At 34.6% G+C, this 20054-nt stretch overlaps 1 protein-coding gene across 1 annotated transcript in view; it reads right to left on the minus strand.

The window, feature by feature from the left end:
* Positions 1-20054, minus strand: part of LOC114462900 (receptor-type tyrosine-protein phosphatase T-like) — a 95977-nt gene that overhangs the window by 24918 nt on the left and 51005 nt on the right. Inside the window, exon 2 of the mRNA XM_028445989.1 lies at positions 11902-12027. Coding sequence (XP_028301790.1) covers positions 11902-12027 — 126 coding nt within the window. The remainder of the gene's footprint in view (positions 1-11901; positions 12028-20054) is intronic.

Raw genomic sequence — 20054 nt, forward strand, 5'->3', positions numbered from 1 at the left:
TTGGTCAATGCTAATGCTATGTTAAAGCTAATGCGAAGTCAATGCTGATGCTAGGCAAATGTTCAACACTAGGCTAATGTTTGGCTAATGCTAGGTTATTAACAATGCTAGGGAATGTTAATGCTAGTTCATGCTAATGCTAGCTAGTGCTAGCTATCTAATGTTAACGCTAATGCTAATGTTAAGCTAATGCATGCAACGCAGGATAGCACCTGCATCCTCACTTGCATTTTCTTCAGGAAATGCAAATAATCAAGTTATAAAATTGTCGGACTTTTTTTATATAAAAATGGTAAAAATCAGAGATACACAACTTAGTATTTTAGGCTTTTTGAGACTCTGTAAAATAGGGAAACTTTAGGATAAACGTGTAAAGAGGCTAAGCTTTGATTAGTGCAAATTTAGAAAAATAAGTTTCTCTTTCGTACAGATTTGTGATTGGTGGAAGCTTGTATTCCCACACAGATGGAAAAATGACATGTGATGACACATTTAGCACCCAGATGTTTTCACACGTGCACCTGATTGGACGCCTCTGCCTGACTGACTGCGTGGGTGGCGTGTGCTACAATTGACTGGCACATTTCTTCCCACGCAGCAGCTGCTGCAGATGCTTTAATATCTGCCTGTGACTCGTGGATGGATTATTTTAGGTGACATAATTAACAGATAAGCTCAGCTTTAGCACAGAGTGACGGATAACTGAGCACATAGTCATCATTTATGAGTGACACTAGTCTCATGCGTCAATACACGCGCTCTTATTTTGAAGGAAAGGACTGAACACAGCTCCAGGTTGGTTGTGTTGAGTTGGTACAAATCATTACCAGTAGATACAGTATCTAAGCCTCGGCTGTAGGTATGGGCGTTATTGACAAAAACAATGTATCCCGATAATTTCTAGTATTTATCATGATAACGATAAAAATATCACGATAAATAAAAACTATATATAAAAAAAATAAATAAAAAAATTCACAACTTAGTGTAAACAGGTTCTTTACAAACACAAATAAATGTGAATACATCAACATTAGACACATTTAAAAAGGCTACAATAACTGCTGACTCAAACAGTCAGCTGATATTTTATTTGTGCATGTGGGTCACTCTATTAGTGTTATTGTATGTAATTCATTTATTTCCTCACTTGATATAAAATTATTAAAAAAAATAAAAACTTCAATAGTGTTTTTACTGCTGACGTAATATACTTAAAATATCTTGTGTTTCACAAATTGGGATGAATGAATAGTGACATTATTATTTATGCTAACATTTATTTCAAACAATGTGTGACATGTTTAGCTTTTATTCTTCCATACAAGTGTTAAATCTGACCATAAACAAATCAGTGAATCTCTGTGGTTTTATGACAGTAAGACGTGTTGTTTGTATTTGGTCTATTATTCCTTATATGGAGTGGTTAGCGTTGGCTCTTAGCTCAGTCAGTGTGTCGGTGGGTTAGCTTAGCATAGTTAGCTTTAGTTGAGTTTCCAGTTCATAATCGTTGCTACAGGTTCAGCTCTGTCTCTGTGTTTGTGGAACTTTGGGTGGATCTGATGGAGGAACTAGGATTGGTTCCCTTTGTTTGATGGTTGTCTGGTTTTAACCAAGTAGTGGTCCATGATGTATCACAGCACGGTAGCTTCAGGTAGCTGTGACGATCACCTCACACACACAGACAGACGGTGTGTGAAGGGGTGGTGGCGGTGCACGTCAGACCTTCCGTAAACAACGTTCTGCTCCAGAGAATAATAAGTTGACAACAAACAGGGCAGTTTTGGCTCGTTTAACACGTTTTTTTGGGACATTCTTGGCTAAAATGAGGGACAAATTACCCATGGCACATGATAATTTATTGTTTATATCAAGGGATGACAAATTCTTACTGGCGAGAATGTTTATGACGATAAATCATAAATGATAAAATATCGCACATTCCTACGCGGCTGCATTATTCTGTAGCTGAACCAGTGATTCTCAAACTTTTTTAGAACATAATAAATAAAAAGCTAAATTAAACTAATCACCTCCTGCATGAACGCATCTCAATATATTTTGATAAGCGCATTGAGATGACTTTGATGTAAAATTGTGCTAAACAAATAAAGTTGAATTGAATTAAATTGAATGAATAACAAATGTAAAAGTGCAGCATTCAAAAATATAGGAAATAAAACATTGTTTGCAATCTGTGGCGAAAAGCTTCTGAAAACTAAAAAAGGTTGTTCTGTTTTTCCGCTCCACTTCACATGCTGACGTAAATCATTATTTTTACACTTTAGTTCCACGTTATATTTTGTTCCCAGTCTCATGTATAATGCATTCTAATAATTCTTTTAATTTCTGCTACATTTATAGGCTTTTAATTGTTACTTTCTTTGTGTGTTTAGTGTTAAAGATTTATTGTCATTAAAGAAAGGTTTTTGGAAGCTTGGCAGGAGATGTGCACCCCACATGTCATACTTCCGCCCCACACTTTGAAGCACTGATCTAAACAGCAACAAAAATTGCGAGTCAGTCTAAATTTTTTTGACTTTTTAAATCTATTATTTTAGTTTGAGGGAAATGTAAAAGGCTGTCAGATATTCTTATTTGCCTTTTTAAATTAAGATTGCTCGTCTCACTGTGGGAATTGTTTGTTCCGACGTTTGTTAGTATTTGAGTTTCACGCTTTGAAGGAATATTTATAAATTATCATGTAAACATTAACTTTATTGTTTCTATTGCTGATCACTTTAATGTGTCCTTGGGAGTTCTTTCTGGGCGTGGCCAACTGGGGACTGGTTTAATTTATTCAGGCAATTTATTTCAGGAAATGTACTTTGATCTCCTGACGTGTTTCAACCGCCAACTGTCAGTTTTCCTCAGAGGCGTCTGCTGATCACTTTGATGGGTCCTTATGTGTTCTTTCTGGGCGTGGCAAACTGGGACCTGGTTTAATTTATTCAGGAAATTTACTTTGACATTTACTTTGATCACCTGACATGTTTCGACTGCCAACTGTCAGTCTTTCTCAGAGGCGTCCGTATGCTGATCACTTTGATGTGTCCTGAGGAGATATTTCTGGGCATCACCAACTAGGACTTGGTTTAATTTATTCAGGCAACTTTTTAAAGGAAATTTACTTTGATCACCTGATGTGTTTTGAGGATTCATTATACTAACATCTGTATTCTGATCATGAGAGAGAAATGCTTGTCATTGTGTCTCTTTGTTGCATTTCCTTTTGCGTCTTTAACAACTTCCTTTCCTTCATTTAAATGCTCCTCATTTCTTTTGTTTCTAATCTACAACAAACAAAGGCCTGTTTGTCAGTCGTCTAATGTCTGCACTCACTCTTTCCTTTTTAACACAAGCACAACAATTTAAAATGAAGGATGACATGTTTTTTATATCTTCATCCATCCATCTTAGTTCATGCTTTTTTTTTTCTCAATTAACCCTCCTATTATGGATCATTGGGGTCAATTTGACCCCGTTTAACGTTTATCATTCAAAAAAAACTTTATAATGCAATATGTGCTGAACACATATTGCATGCATTGGTGTTCCTCTGGGGTCAATTTGACCCCAAGCTGTTTTGGCAGTGTAAAACTTGTCTGTCTGTCAGCTCTTTCACTGTCATTTCTTTCCTATTGTCTTGGTTACATTGTTAGGCTTCCTAATCAATGAAAATATAGGTTTTAATATTTTTGATGTGGGCGTTTGAGCCTCTTTTGTGTCAGCATACCCATAGATGTATGTATGTATTTATTTATTTATTTTTAATAGTAAAATGTGGGAAAGCTTGATATAAAACATATTTTAATAATTGTTAATTACATGTGTGTAGAACTGTACCTAGAACTGTAACTTGATTTTTCAGTTTTGCGTTAAATTATAATTAACAATTTCTATAGAGTTTTCATGGTAATTACAATTACAGTCATTTGTCGAAACTCAATTACAATTTAATTCCGATTACGACAGCAACATATTTTTTAAATTACAATTAAAATTATATTTAAAGCTGATAGCAGCGATGAACGGGACCACACGCATGTGAAAGTGGCGCACGTTGAGGTGTGTTGCATGTCGGGGTGTGGCAGAAATGTTAAAGTGTTGATGATTATATCACAATCTTTCCTGCAGTGTTCTGTGCAAATATAATGTCTATGATTTCCTTTTACCAATAGGTGGCGCTATGACTATGAATGACGGTTGGGTTAAACCATAACTCATTTTTTGGGCCAACCCATAATAACTATCATAAGCTTCGCGCTCACTCGCGCCATTGCCATTCACATGTGCAATTACCCCAAAATGTCAAAATTTTCGCCAGTCCTAATATGCGTACAAATTTTCATCAGTTTTTTAACGTGTTTAGACTTTTAAAAATGTTATCATTTGGTCGTAAAATAAAATAATAATAATAATAATAATAATAATAATAATAATAATAAAATGAGGTGCATTACAATAGGGTCCTACGCGCCGTTGTGCTCAGGCCCTAATTAAGTCATAATTGTAACTAATTATCAATAACGCAATTACAATTATAATGGACCCCGACCCTGCTTTGTACTACGACATACACCTAAGGGTGTGAAAAGCTGTTTGAGATTTTTCAGTAGTCGTAGGTTGGAATCAGCTTCATGCTCAATCATTTTCTGGAGGCAAATATCCCTGGGGTCAGATTGACCCCATGGGTAAAATGTGTTAGTAATATCTGAGGATAAGAGAATTGTTAAACGACGACAACTCTGTATTTTTCTTGTTTCTTTTCTTTCCTTTTCTAAGGAATAAAACACTACCACTCGTTATTTTCCTGCATTTTAACGACGTCTATTACTTTGTCTTTGTGAAGCACTTTTCCCAGTGTGTCAAATCCCAATCAGACACACAGAGGCTCACTTTGCTGTGAGTAGATTACACACACACACACACACACACAGACAGTGATTTCCTGCGCTCCATCACCCTCTAAACTCTCCCTCCCTCCCGTTGCGTTGTTTCCATCCGTCTCCTCATCATTAAAGCTTTACATCACTTTAACAGCAGCATCGCTCGCTCTCTCAGATCATTATTCACGTCTCAGGCTGCAGCCGTGTTGAAGGGTGCTGAAAACATTTACTGGCTTTGATGTTTGCAGCTTGTCGGAGTTTGTCTCGTTCAGCCTGAGGTTTGAAGGTAACAGGGAGGGTGGGCACCAGTAGAGTCACACTTTCTCAGTTTTACAGGCTCCATAAAGTTAAAGGAAAAGAGACTCACAGCTGTGACTTCATTGACTTTATTGTTTTGTTCAAATCAGGCGACGTGTGTTAATGTGGATGCCCAATGTCGTCAACATGATGTTTATGTCTCACGTCTGTTTGAAGAAGAATGTGATTCTTTAGATCAATACTGGATATATCGACAAGTTTGTGTTGGAGTATCTGAGACCGGTCTTGGTCTCCTGACCACATTCTAAAGGTCTAGGACAGGGGTCGCATTTTAGTTCAGGGGCCAAACAAAAAGTAGTTTGATCTGACGTGGGCCAAATCTGCACTTTGGTGTATAAATGATACGTAAAGTATGAAAGGCACCGACAATATCCAAGCAATGAGTGACAGATACAATATCAGTCCCAGCCAGGTTTTTTCTTTTACATTTTATTGATTATTTTTTATTTAATTTCAGGAAAATTGAGTCCTTTGAACAATTTGATATTTAAAATGACTGCAGTCGTGATAAAAGCATGGGAAAATTCCGATCCACCAAATATTGTAGAGTTTCATTGAATTAGTGTATTTTGAAGGTCTAATATATCTACAACTAGGCCTGGGTCAATATTTGATAAATCAATTAAGCAGACAGTAAATGAAAATGAACTCGGTAAGTTTTCCGGCCTCTGTATTTTGCCATATTCATGCGTATCTGGCGGCGCGCCTGTCGGCTGCGGCTGCAGAGGTTAGCGTTAACAACAGATATTAAACAGCAGATAACTCAGTCAGTTCTAATAATTTCTCAGTGAACCTGCAGGGTAATTATTCTAAAATAATATACCTCCGCCAGGCAGTCCTAGATTTAGGTAAATCAAACATAGTCCGGTAGATGCGGCAACTCTGGACTTACTTGGTTGCTACGCCGGCTACACCCAGAGGCCTGTGGAGCAGCGGAGCCTCTTATCCGCGATGTCCGCCAGCGGAGGACTGTAAGCGGTGTGATCAGAAGCAGAAGTGGGGATTCCGAGCGGGGCTAGCAACCAAGCTACGTCTAAGTATTTTGTTTTCCTCGTCTTTAGCCTCCATGATAAGTGAGTTCACCCTCAACACCTGCATGTTTGTTCCATAGCAGAATGAACGTAGAAACTAGAAACTATTCAGTCCATTCTGTTTGGATTAAGACTGAATGAAAACAGAACAAAATGAAACAGAGGGAGGCGGGGCCTCTAGCATTTTTATTTACAAAGGTTCTCACTGGATTGGAATTGTTACCTGTTCAGGAACATACAACTATGTTATATACCTCTGTGCCTCAATGTTTCATATTTATTACAGTGAAATTTTGTTCTTGAGAGAGACTTGATAAACCATTTTATTTATTGCTTTGGTTTTTTTCTTAACAGATGCAAGTTTTTTTTATTGTTTTTGTTTGTGATATTTATTTTTTTGCAAACAGAGTGTGAGTCCATTTAATTTTAATTGAGAAATACAAGTTCATTGCATTTGAAAGGGTGTACTTGCATTATTATGATATGTTATCATTACATTAGTGGTTAATTTGGTCTAAAAAAAAATGTCGAGAATAATATCGTTTATCTGCAATAATTTGTGGGACAATGTATCTTCCAGCAAAATCTGTTATCGGCCCAGGCCTATCTACAACTGAATTATTTTTATTTATTTATTCACTTTCTCCTGCAGGCCGAACTGGATGGTCTAAACGGCCAGCTTTGGCCCCTGGCCTTGAGTTTGACACATGTGGTCTATAATTTATAAAAGCCACAAGTGGCATCACAGGGTCCAAAGAAGTTGCCGGGGTCGCTAACCCAATGTTGGGGATTAGGGTCAATTTGAACAAATTTGGTGCAAATTGGTGGAAAAACCGGTGAAATATTGCATTTAAAATGTGATGGCGCTAGCATTAGCCTAGCGTTAACATTAGCCTAGCATTAACACTAACCTAGTAATAGAATTAATCTAGTATTGGAAATAGCTTTAACGTGACATTAGCATTAGCCTAGCATTACTACTAACATTACCACACCACTAATCTAGCATTAGCCTAACATTAGCATTAACCTAGTAATAGACTTAACCTAGTTTTAGAAATAGCACTAACGTTGCATTAGCATTAGTCTAGCATTAGCATTTGCCAAGCAATAGCAATTGAATTTGAATTAAGTTCAGATAATTGACTTTGTAATTGGCATGGGATTTCTATTAAAACATGTCAATTACAATTCAAATAAACACAAACCTATGGAACCATGTTACAGTTCTAGGGTTTACACATATGTAGTTAAATATTAAAATACGTTTCATGTCAACTTTTCCCAACATGAACATGGATATTTGAAGACGTAATTGTAATTTTAAAATGTAATTGACACCAACCCAATGTGTTTAAAAGACAATGTTTTTAACTATTCAACCTCGTCATGGTTTTTACTGTAAATTGGTTTTTATGGTCTTGACTCCCAAAGGTTTTGGTCTCATCCTGGTTTTGGATAGTGAGGCGTTGAGTAAGACACTGTATTTGTTTATTTATGAATCAGATATGAATATGTGAGCTCGTGTCAGTGTGTAAAATGTTCTAAAATGGTTTCTAAACACTGAATTAATGGTTAAATATTTATACTGTGGATACTGTGAGTTAATGCATTTTATTCAGTGTGTGCACAAGTGTTCATAATAAAGCTTAGGTCCACTATGACATAAGTCTGAATTATATCATTAACACGTCAATACACAGAAGAAATTACAGAAGTGATTTTATTGCAGTGGAATCTGCAAAGCGTTAAGACTATCAACTATATGACAATGAAAAGGACCAATCAATACGTTCACTTTATGACGGCTCTCTCAACCACACCATCACTGAAACAGGTTCAGATGAAGAACAAAATGATAACTGTGTCGTTCACTGAGGAAAACTAAGCACATTTAGTACAAATAAGTACACATTTGTTAATTTATCCTATTAATTATATCTTTTGCATTATTTCACAGAGGGTTTGTTGGCTAGGTTAATGCTAAGCTAATGCTAATCCTTAGCTATCGCTAATATAATGTTAATGATAAACTAGAATAATGTTAGGCTAATGCAAGGTTAAGTTAATGCTAATAGTAGGCTCATGCAAGGTTAAGTTAATGCTAATAGTAGGTTAATGCTTAGTTAATGCTAATGTTAGGGTAATGCTATGCTAATGTTTTGCTTATGCCATGTGAATACTATTGCTAGCTAATGCTATGCTAATTTGAATGCTAGGTTAATGCTAATGCTAACCAACACAAGCTAATGTCAATGCTAGGGTAATGCTAATTAAAGTTTTGCTAATGCTAAGCTAATGTTATACTAAAGATAATGCTAGGCTAAGCTAACTGTAGCTAATGTTACTGTTAATGCTAGCTAATGCTACTTAATGCTAGGGTAATGTTAGGTTAATTCTAAGCTAATACCAATGCCATGCTAACACTAGGCGAATGCTAATGCCAATGCTAGCTAATGTTAATTCTAGGGTAATGCTAATTAAAGTTTTGCTAATGCTAAGCTAATAGTAGGCTAATGCTATATTAGGGATAATGTTAGGCTAATGATAACTGCAGCTAATGTTCCTGTTAATGTTAGCTAATGCTAGTCTAATTCTAAACTAACACCAATGTCAAGCTAATGTTAGGCTAATGCGTATGCTAGGTAAATGCTAACGCCAACTAATGCAAATATTAGGCTAATGCTTTTAATTAAATCAAAAACAATAATTTTAAGAATTTCCCTCAATCTTTCAGCTGGAACTATTATTTTGTAATACACTTTTTTGCCTTTAAATACAACTTTTTTAAATTATTGTTTTAAATAAATTAATATGAACAAACTTCTTCATAATACGTATGTTAAAATTTAAGCACAAACTGAGAAGAACAAACTTTAGTGTGTATAGTTTGCGTTTGTGCAAAAATGAAGCAAATGATTAAGAAAATGATTGAGAAACATCCAGAGAGAAAAAGAGAAAAAGACTTTTCCGATCCCTCCATGTCAGGACCGTGAGCACATGATTGATAAGTACATCCGTCCGTTATGATGAGGACTTAAAGGCCATGATGGTACCACCCCTTTAAACACCGCCTTTAACGACTGGAGAGACAAATGACTGACATGAGACGTATACAGTATACTGGGGACGATGTGACGGGGCGTTGGTGCTCGCCGGGTCGTATCTTATCTCAGGACTAGATCATGTAGCTAGTGGAGGTTGAGGCCAACACGTCTGATGTGTCAGAGACAACGATGGGAAAAGGAAAAGAGGGACAGATGATGATCATCATGATGTATGGCAGCCACAGACAGAGATAGTGTTATGTATGAGGAGGAGGAGGAGGAGTGGTTATTATTATAGGCAGATATAGAGACATGAAGAATGACAGCTTGGGTTTGGATATGGTTATATAATATATAACTGTTAGATTCTCTGTAACTCTCCCTGTAGTGCAATATGGAATTAAAGTAGTAACAATAAATAACTCAATCTATGAGTCAAAAATGTGTTTTACTCTAATTTCTACTGGATGCATAACTGCTGCGTAACAGCAACAGCTGATGCGTAACAGCAACAGCTGATGCGTTTCCTTTAAAGTCAATGTGTAAGTTTCCACTGTGTGTGTGTGACAGAGGTTTATAAAGTACCTGGAAAAATAACTACGTAAAAGTACAAATACAATAAGGTAGTAAAGTAAATGCAAGGTTAGTGCTAGGTTATTGCTAATCCTTAATTAATGCTAATATAATGTTAATGCTATGCTCATGCTAATGGTAGGCTAACGCAAGGCTAAATTATTGTTAGTACTAGACTAATGATAAACTAATACTAATGTTAGGCTAATGATAGGCTAATGTTTAATTTATGTCAATGCTAAGTTAATGCTAGAGCTAGCTAATATTAATGTTAGGCTAATGCTATGTTAATGCTAGGCTAATGATAATGCTGGGCGAATACTAATATTAGCTAATGTTATGCTAATGCAAGGTTATTGCTAAGTTAATGCTAAGCTAATGCCAATGTTAGGTTAATGCTAATGCTAGCTAATGCTAGGCTATGTTATGTTAATGCTAGGCTATGTTATGTTAATGCTAGGATAATTTGAATGCTATGCTATGCTATGCTATGCTATGCTATGCTATGCTATGCTATGCTATGCTAATTAAAAACAATAATTTGAAGAATTCTGGTTAATCTTTTACTTGGAACAATTATTTTGTAGTAAAAAATGTTTTTCTTTAAATAAAATGTTTTTAATTGTTGTTTTAAATAAATACATTAAACCAGATTCTTCATATATCTGTTAATATGATAAAGTTTAAGCACAAACTGAAAAGAATAATATATACAGTAACTGCATGTATTTCTGATAAAAAATGCCATTAAGGTTTTAATAATTAATTATTTACAGAGAGTTGTTGCAGCTGGAAAAAAAAACATTATCCTTTTTGAAAATCATTTGCATACATGCAAATGATTTTCCATTCTAGCAAAAACAAATGTCATTCAACAAAGTAAACTGGAAAAGTTGTGACTCGAGACGTAAGAAAGAAGAAGAAAATGCAAAGTGTGAAAAGAAGCGCATGTTTTCTGTGTGTGTGTGTGTGTGTGTGTGTGTGTTTGACAGTAAGAAAGTGGGCGAGAGAGTATAAGAACAAAAGGGCAAAGCTGTGTGAGAGAATGAGAAAGATAGACAGGCTGCCTGATCGCCATTTGGTGTTTGACAAGCGTTGAGAGGAACTCCACTGGGGTCACGTGTAACTGTCTATTTATTCTGCCTCAAATCAAACGACTCAACTTAGCAACATTTTCATACTTAGTCAGAAGGAAATGTTGAAGTTTTATTCTAAAACTTTGAAAGTATGTCTAAATCAAAGATCACCAAATGTGGGCAGTCACAAGCAGATGTAGGAAAAAAAAAACTTTGATTTAAGGAAGAAAATGGCAGAGACATTAAATTCTATTTTACATTATTTATAAATGACATAATAGGTTTGTTTTTTAATTTACTAAGAAGTTTTAAACCCCTGATGACTGCAATAGTAAAAGAACATTGTATTTTTGCTCATTCTGATGCCATTTATTGTGGTCTTTGTTTTTGTTTTCATTATATTTAGTAAATAAACACAATAAACACATTGATCCAAAAGATTTCTGAATGTAGAAAATGAAAAAAGATAAAAGCGTTAAAATTGTGTCATAATTGGCATGAAAATGCAAAAACCTGAAATGTTTCTTTATTATATTTAGTAAATATACACATTGATCCAAAAGATTTCTGAAAGTAGAAAATTAAACAAAACATTTCTGAACACTCCAATAGTGATTTAAACAATTTATCTATTTGACCTGTTGAGATATGATCATTTTTATGATATTTTAACTTTATAAGTTGTTTTAATGTCATTTAAACTTGCTGCGATAAAAAAAAAAAACATCTAATACACAAATTCATACCTTAGTCATAATTGTTATATGCCAAAGAAAAGGAGAGTACCTTTTAAAAGAATTAACTATACAAAGAATAATTCACCTTCAATACGCAATACTTGCATATCTATTACTGCAGTTGTTTTTAGGGGTTAGGTTTGGAGCATGGATGGATGGATGGATGGATGGATGGATGGATGGATGGATGGATGGATGATGGTGTAGTACTAAGGGCTACAGAGACGTACCTGTAGGTAAGGCAGGATCCATGGTGGGTTTTTCCCAGGAATTGACCTGTTCCCAGGTGAATCCATTGGTTCCCAGAGAGACGCTGTATCCACAGCTGCTGTAGGACTCCTCAAATGTACAGCCACCTTTGTGGAAGACGACAAAATACACGTTTTATTCAAGCAACAAGAATACTTTACCCAATGCAACACAAAGAGTCGAGAACCAAATCTCTTCTTTATCAGATATTGGTAGTTATCTAGATCAATGATCCTGATCATGGAACCACTTTAAAGGCTTGGAAGAAATGTCTATCCCCATTAAAAACCATATAGTAGGTCCAAATGTATATGGACACCCACATTTCTTCAAAAAAATCATGATGAAATGCTCAAACCAGATTAAATCTATGGGTAGATGAAACTTGATGGAGTAGCGGTAAGTGAAGAACCCACCCTCAGTAGGGCCCTATGATTAGTGCGTTAACGGAATCACAGAATCAACCAATGAAAGTAGAATCCACTGTTGAACACGGAAATTTACATAATGTGGATAAAACGTCATCATCAAGAGGCAAAGAACGTTTGTTATGAGAGACACAGGAAAAGATAGATGAAAAATAATGATTTTTACATTTCTAGTTGTGAATTGTGGGGTTTTTTTTCCCGTCTGTTTTCAGCGATCATGGAAAATCAGAGGAAAAAAAAGAAGCAAGTCTTTATTCTCATTAAATGAGGCTGAAAACTCAGCTTTGATGCACCATGGTAACTAATCTGCATATAGCCAGAAACGTCAAAAATAAAACTACATTCCAAAATCGACTGAGACGCCCAGACTTCATATCCATGAAACCTCCCACTTTCACACTCTAGACTACGGAAGAAGATTAGGGACAATTTTTGATGGAGAAAATAATTTTGATTAAAGTCGGAATGTTGAGATTAAAGTTTAAATTTTGAAAATAAAGTTGAAACATAATGTCGAGAGTCATGTCGAAAAACGAGATTCAAGTCAAAATGTCTAAAATGTACTGAAAATACAATATTGTGATAAAAGTCGAAGGTTTGCTAATAAAGTCAAAACTACGGAAGTTGCCGAGGGCCAATTCACCATATGACAACAAACGTGTGTCAATGAATGCGTTAAACTATACTTCAAAGTTGGGTTTAATAACAAAGATATTCTCTTTTAGCTCATAGACACAGAGTTGTAATAACTTTAAGAACTTCAAAGAGATATCTCCAAAAACATAATGTGTTCAAAAAGAAAAAGCAGGAAGTTATGAAGAGGTGGAGCATTCAGTCCGTCTGTGGCTATTGAGGAACTATGGAAACACATTAGGGCCAGTTTGGATGGAGACTTGTCATATATGGAGAATTGGCCTTAGTCAGCTTCTGTAGATTTGAATTATGAGTTTATTTTGGAAATTTTAACTTTAAATCTTGCGTTTTTTACTTTAAACTCGACATTTTGACTTTATTCTTGATTTCCTCAAAATAATTTTCTCCATCAAAAATGGCCCTAATTCTCGTCCATTTCATTACGATATTGTTTTTTGAGTTTATTTTTGAAATTTTGACATTTATCTCGACTTCCGACTTTAATTTCGTCTTTACAACTTTAATCTTGTCTTTTCGACTTTTCAACTGTGTTCTTGATTTGGCCCAAATTATTTTCTTCATCAAAATTGGCTCTAATACTCGTCCATCACGATATTGTTTTTTGAGTTTATTTTTAAATTTCAACTTGAATCGCAATTTCTGACTTTAATCTCGTGTTTTCAAATTTATTCTTGATTTGCCCAAAGTAATTTTCTCCATCAAAATTGGCTCTAATCTGATTCCATAGATTTGAATTTTATCACAATACTGTTTTTGTTTGTTTTTTGAGTTAATTTTCAAAATTTCAACTTCAATCTTGTCTTTTCGACTTTAAACTCAACATTTCAACTTTATTTCCCTAAAATTATTTTCTCCATCAAAATTGACCCTAATTCTCATCCATTTCATCACGATATTGTTTTTTGAGATTATTTTTGAAATGTCAACTTTAATCACGATTTCTGACTTTAATCTCATCTTTTCGACTTTAATCTTGTCTTTTCAACTTTATTCTCGACATTTCAACTTTATTCTTGATTTGGCCCAAATTAGTTTCTCCATCAAAATTGGCCCTAATCTGCTTCCGTAGATTTGAATTTCATCACGATATTGTATTTTGAGTTAATTTTTGAAATGTCGACTTTAATCTCGTCTTTTCAACTTTATTCTTGACATTTCGACTTTATTCTTGATTTGGCCCAAATTATTTTCTTTATCAAAATTGTCCCTAATCCTCTTCCGTAGTCTAGAGTGTGACAGTGAGAGGTCTCATGGACATGAAGTCTGGGCCAAATGAAGAGAACGCTCAACATGATTAAGTCACAGTAACTCAATTAATTCATGGCCCAGCAAAGACATATTTTTCACTGCGTTAGGCATCAGAGTTAGCCTCCAGCGCCACACACACACACACGCACACACACACACACACACACACACACAGGATGAAGACACTTTTTAATTAGACATATGCTTTGACACACAACCATATTAATTTGTTTTGAAGCATTCCAAATGAATGTCATTACTTTATTTGCGGTCTCTCTTAGTTTCCCCTTATTCTTTTTCAGCCTCATTGTTGCTGCTGTCATCTAATGAAAGCATCAACGTCACTTTAGACTTTAAAACTGCTTCTTTTATTTTACGTAGTTGCAATTTTAGCCATTTGTACATCAAAATTATGCACAAAATGTGTAAATACACATCAGTGAGGGAAATAGGATGTTATTATACCAAGGAAAATTGATAAATATGTGTTTTTATTGAACCATACATGATTATAAGGCTGGAAAAATTAAGCCGGTTATATCAAAAAAATAAAATGTGTTTGTGAAGAGGGGAAAACTTTAAATAGTTCTTAGACATGCGTTTTAAATTCAAAAAGTAATATACTGTATGCAGTGACGTGCCGTCACCACTAGGGTTGGGTAGGCACGTTGCAAATCGAGACCACCAATGACAATTTTATATGTTTCTGCTGTCAAGTGTGAATTAAATTCAAATGAATTTTATTTGTACAAAGCAATTTACAACAAAGTCATCTCAATGCGCTTATCAAAATATAAAATTCATAATAAGAAAGAAAAAACCCAATAAGATCCATATGAACAAGTATTTATCCATCTCACAAAATCAACATCTTAAACACCATTAAAGAAACATAAATAATTATTAAATATAGCCTCCATACTCTCCAACAACATATATCTCATGACACGACAGCGCTTCCATTGTTTGTGTTTGAAACACAGAAACATGGAGAAAATGACAACTCAGAACATCCTCAGTGAGGATCATCCACAGTCAACCCTTCCTTTTGTTCCATTCACTGTGAAAAGTATGAAACATGTTCTGATCTTACCTTTGCTGAAGCTCTGGTAACTCAGGTGTTGGTCTCCAACTTTTAAAAGCTGTCGTTTTTCCTCAAAACAAAGTTTCTCTATCATCTCTATCACTGTCATCCTGACTGTAGTGTAATCCCGCCCACTAGCTACAGAACGTAGCAGCAGCAGTCACGTGTCATCTATTCACTAATGTACAGTGAACTTACGTATAGCATTTAGCATAGCACAGTTACGTACAATGGCAGCTCTCTACGCTGCCTTTACGCGTAAATTGAGGTCACATTGGGGACCTGACTGCGCATGCGCAAACACGTAAAATCACGCAATGAGAACGGAGACAGAAGAGCGACGTGCCTTTGGGAGGGGGCGTGGCCTCCCTCTGCCTTACAGCGGAGCGAAAAAAAAAAAAAAAAGACTGCAGCTGTTCCAGGAAACAGCGCTGTTTAGTCATTTGGGCTATGAAACGCACAAAATGCAGACACTTTCAAACTTATAGGTACTGTAGGCTATTGGAAATGGAAAAATAAATAATTTATAATTTAAAAAAAAAAATGCAATAATCAAAATATCAATTCACCCATAGGTAGGCACTGCCGACCTTGCCTACCCTGACGGCACGTCACTGACTGTATGTCTATTTTCTAACTGTAAATAATCTAAAATGAAGTTATTTGTTTTTGTGAAGTTATTATTTTTTTTTTTTTACTGTTTTGAGCTGACCCACAACATAATCAATGCAATTTTATAATAATAAAATTATACAAGGGTTAAGAAAAAGTATATATTAAACACAAAAAAATGCACAAAACTGCAACAAAAATATTCAATATTCCCCCACAAACATGTACGACTACAAAATATCACACAAAAATACACAAAAAGACTAAAAAGATACACAACACGGCTCCAAAGACAGACAAAATGAGCAAAAAACTGCTATTATATTTTGAATGATAAACATTGAATGGAGTCAAATTGACCCCAAGGATTATAATGAAATTAATAAAAATCATCCAATCTTTATAAGAATATTTTTTTCAGGTAAAACTTTTTAATTCCAACTGTTTAAAACCTGCTTTTAATACCTTTAAACAATGTGTTGTTGTACAAATCTAGCTTTGATTATGACTTTTTAAGCAAGAATTACATCAACTCCAAAGATTTATATGAAAATAATTGCCTGTTGTTGTAATAATAATAATCCTCAGCAACGACTCAATACAGTTTTAATTTTTCCAGATATAATAACATTTATAAATTAATCAATACAGGCATAATTATATTTTATGGCCTCCTTGTTATTCAGTGATCTCATTAGAAATAAAAAGGGACCACAGTGATCTCATTACAATGAAGAGATAAACAGACAGAAAGGGGGGTGGGGGTGGGGGGCATCATCAATATTCAGTGTCAAAGTTTAGGACTGTGAGGGGCAGAGGGGACAAAACTGAATATCAGGATAAAAGTCTTTCTCTTCAGGCCTTTAATGTGTTTCACATGGAGTGAAATGTCATTTTTTTGGAGTTTTTAAGACATTTTTTGTTGTTTTTTTCATGACTGTGTGCGTCTCTTGTGTGTGTGCGTGTGTGAATTAACATGGCCATAAATGATTTATCTGAATATTGACACTGATTCTGGGAATCATGCACTCCAACGCACACAAACACAAATACAGAATGCATTATTATGAATAATAATGTGTAGAAGTTAGTGTTAAAGCAATGACATTTTTCAATCATTAACTTTTTTACCATTTGCTGAAAAATACTTTATTGCAAATCATATGTTTGAAGTCATCAGGGGCCACAAAAGGGGTTATTTAGGAGTATGTTTGTTGTCGTTATGTATATTTCTCTGTCTTTTGTTATTGTTTTGTGTGTTTTTGGTGTATGTTTGTTGTTTTGTGTATTTGTATTGTGTTGTTTTTTGTATTTTTCACTCTTTTTGTGTGTTTTTATTGTTATATTGGGATTTGGGCTCATTTCTGAGTATTTTTATTGTCGTTATGGTCTGTTGTTTTGTGTATTTCTGCTGCCGTAATATGTGTTTTTTGTGGAGCTTGTCTGTGTTTTTGGAGTCTTTTTCTTTGTATCCTCTGTCATTAGGTATATTATTCTCTCATTTTGTGTATTTTTATTATTTTTTGTATTATTCTCTCATTTTGTGTATGTTTTGTCAATGATCAATTTGCATATTTTACTCTATTGTTTAATGTATTCTTCAATCATTTTGTGTGTTGTTCTTGTCATATAATGTGATATTGCTGTTGTGTATATTTGTCTGTTATTTTGTATATTCTGCTGTCGTAATGTTTGTGTACTATGCAGCTCGTCATTTTGTGTTTTTGGAGTGTTTTTGCATATTTGTTTTGTGTATTTTGTGTGTTTTTGGAACAATCTTTTTTGCATTAATCGTATAAATACTGTATTATCCACTGTAGCAGATGGTTTGGTTGTGGAGGAACAGAAATGTTATATTATATCAGAACCTTTTCTCTGCTTTTGTCCTTTTTATGGCTCATAAACTGACCGTCCTAAACCAACTCTGGCAGTCACTGCATCGTCAGGTGTAAAATCACTAAAATTGTACGTTTGCACCTTTGGGTGACGGCTCCCAAATGGACAAACTGTGATGTTTTATTTCTTCTTCTTCACAAAACCATTACAAATCTGGCAACCGAGAGGAAGGCGTAGTGATCCAATATACAGGATATACTGGAGGTCATGAAAACATGGCTGCTTTGTGCTTTGGATCCGTGTGCCTTCAAAGGTCACCATGACAACCAAACGCTTTGAGGAGCTGATGTTCTAAATATCACCTTTTTTTTTTTTTTTTTGTTGTCCAATGTTTTATTAAATTGTGAGTTTTTAGTTTTTTTTCCAGTGACCTATATTAATATTAATAACTATTCTTTTTGCACCTTAAGGTCTGCAGTCATCCCTGTATTCTTTTATCTAAAGCAATGCACATATTTGTGTTGTCAGAAAAGGATTCTACAATGATGAGTTGGGCTTCCTTTATAGTTCAAGGCAAGGCAAGGAAAATTTATTTGTATAGCGCATTTCATACACAAGGCAACGCAATGTGCTTTACATGGACATTCAACTGTTTAAATCAATAAGAACATTTAAAATCATCAGTAAAATCAATTCAAATCATCAACAAACACATGACATCATCAACATGACCAAAAATCTCCCTCTCAATCATACGCAGTAGAGAAAAAAAACTTTGATTTAAAAATGTTCATATGTTCAAATGACTTTAACACAGCACTGCAGATTGGAGTTCTGCATTCTACTTCCTTTCACTCCAAAAAAAAAGCCTCTTATTTTTGGTTAACTGGAGGTTCTGCAGTGATAGTAAGACTAACTGTTCACATAAATGACTCTCAAAACATAAATCTACAGCAAAGTTCCACAAAAATGACACCAAAAACACAAAACGACACAAAATTGTCCCCAAAATACCCAAGATAACTACAGAAATGCATTAAAAAAAAAAAAAACAGTATATTACATAAAAAGAACAGAAAAACACACAAAATTGAGTCAGACTAGACAAAACAACAACAACAATACATACGACTCATAACACACAACATCACTTGTAATTCCCTGTGTTAATAATGCTCAGATTGGTTATTAGTCCAAATGTGGACACTAATGTTGATAATGTGGCCCTCAGATCAGAAAATCACATTTTTGTGGCCCCCAGTGTGACAACATTTTCTTGTCTTTGATTTATTGAGTTGTTGGAGTAATATTGTGTATTATTTTTGTTGTCATTTTGTTTTTGGAGTCATTTTTGTGGACTTTTGTGGTTTTTATTGTATATTTTTCTCTATTTCGCAATTGTCTTTTGTGGTTTTTTGAGTAATTTGGTGTTTGTTTTTTTCTTTTGTTGCCTTTTTAGGTTTTTGAAGTATTTTATGTGGGTTTCGTTGATGTTTTTGAGTGTTTTTATGCATTTTTGTTATTGTCTTGTGTATTTTTGTGAAATTTTGTTGTCTTATTGTATTTTTTTCTCTATCGTGTGAACGACTGTGTGTTTTTTTGGGTAATTTGGTGTCATTTGTTGTGATTTTAGGTTTATAAAGTAATTATGTGGGTTTTGTTGTCCTTTTCTGCATTCTGAATATTTCATGTTTACTTTGGGAGGGGGGGGTCTCACAAACTGAAACCAATGGCTGCATTTTCAACTATTTTTAGCTTCAAGCCTGAAATTTCATCAGTTAAATTTCATTGTTTGAAAAAAAAAAAGTATGAAAAGTGCAGTTTTATTATCTTATTGTTCTTATTTTAGAGCAAGGACAGACTGGTGCTTTTGTAATGGATACCTGGAAATTGGAAAATGTGATTTCCAACAACAACTGTCAACAACAATCTCTGCTTCTAAAACTAATAATAGAAATGTAATTACTTCTCCTATATTTCTTACACCTACACCTTTTAAAAGAAGTGTTTGTGCATGAACTTAATGTTTTTTTCATCTATTCTGGGGAATCGTTTTTATTAAATAATAATAATAATAATAATAATAATGGTTTTAATTACCTTTTTAACTGAGTTCAGGCTTATCTTTACTTCCCTTTTCTTTTCACAAATCAGTCATTTTATCACCAAGTAGGGAATTGTGTCACATTAAAACAACATCTAGGTTTAAGCAAATGAACTAATTAGCCATTTTAATAAGCCAATTTTCATCCAAACACAACGCTCGCTATTG

Source organism: Gouania willdenowi, chromosome 5, assembly GCF_900634775.1.
Source record: "Gouania willdenowi chromosome 5, fGouWil2.1, whole genome shotgun sequence".
Classification (NCBI taxonomy): domain Eukaryota; kingdom Metazoa; phylum Chordata; class Actinopteri; order Blenniiformes; family Gobiesocidae; genus Gouania; species Gouania willdenowi.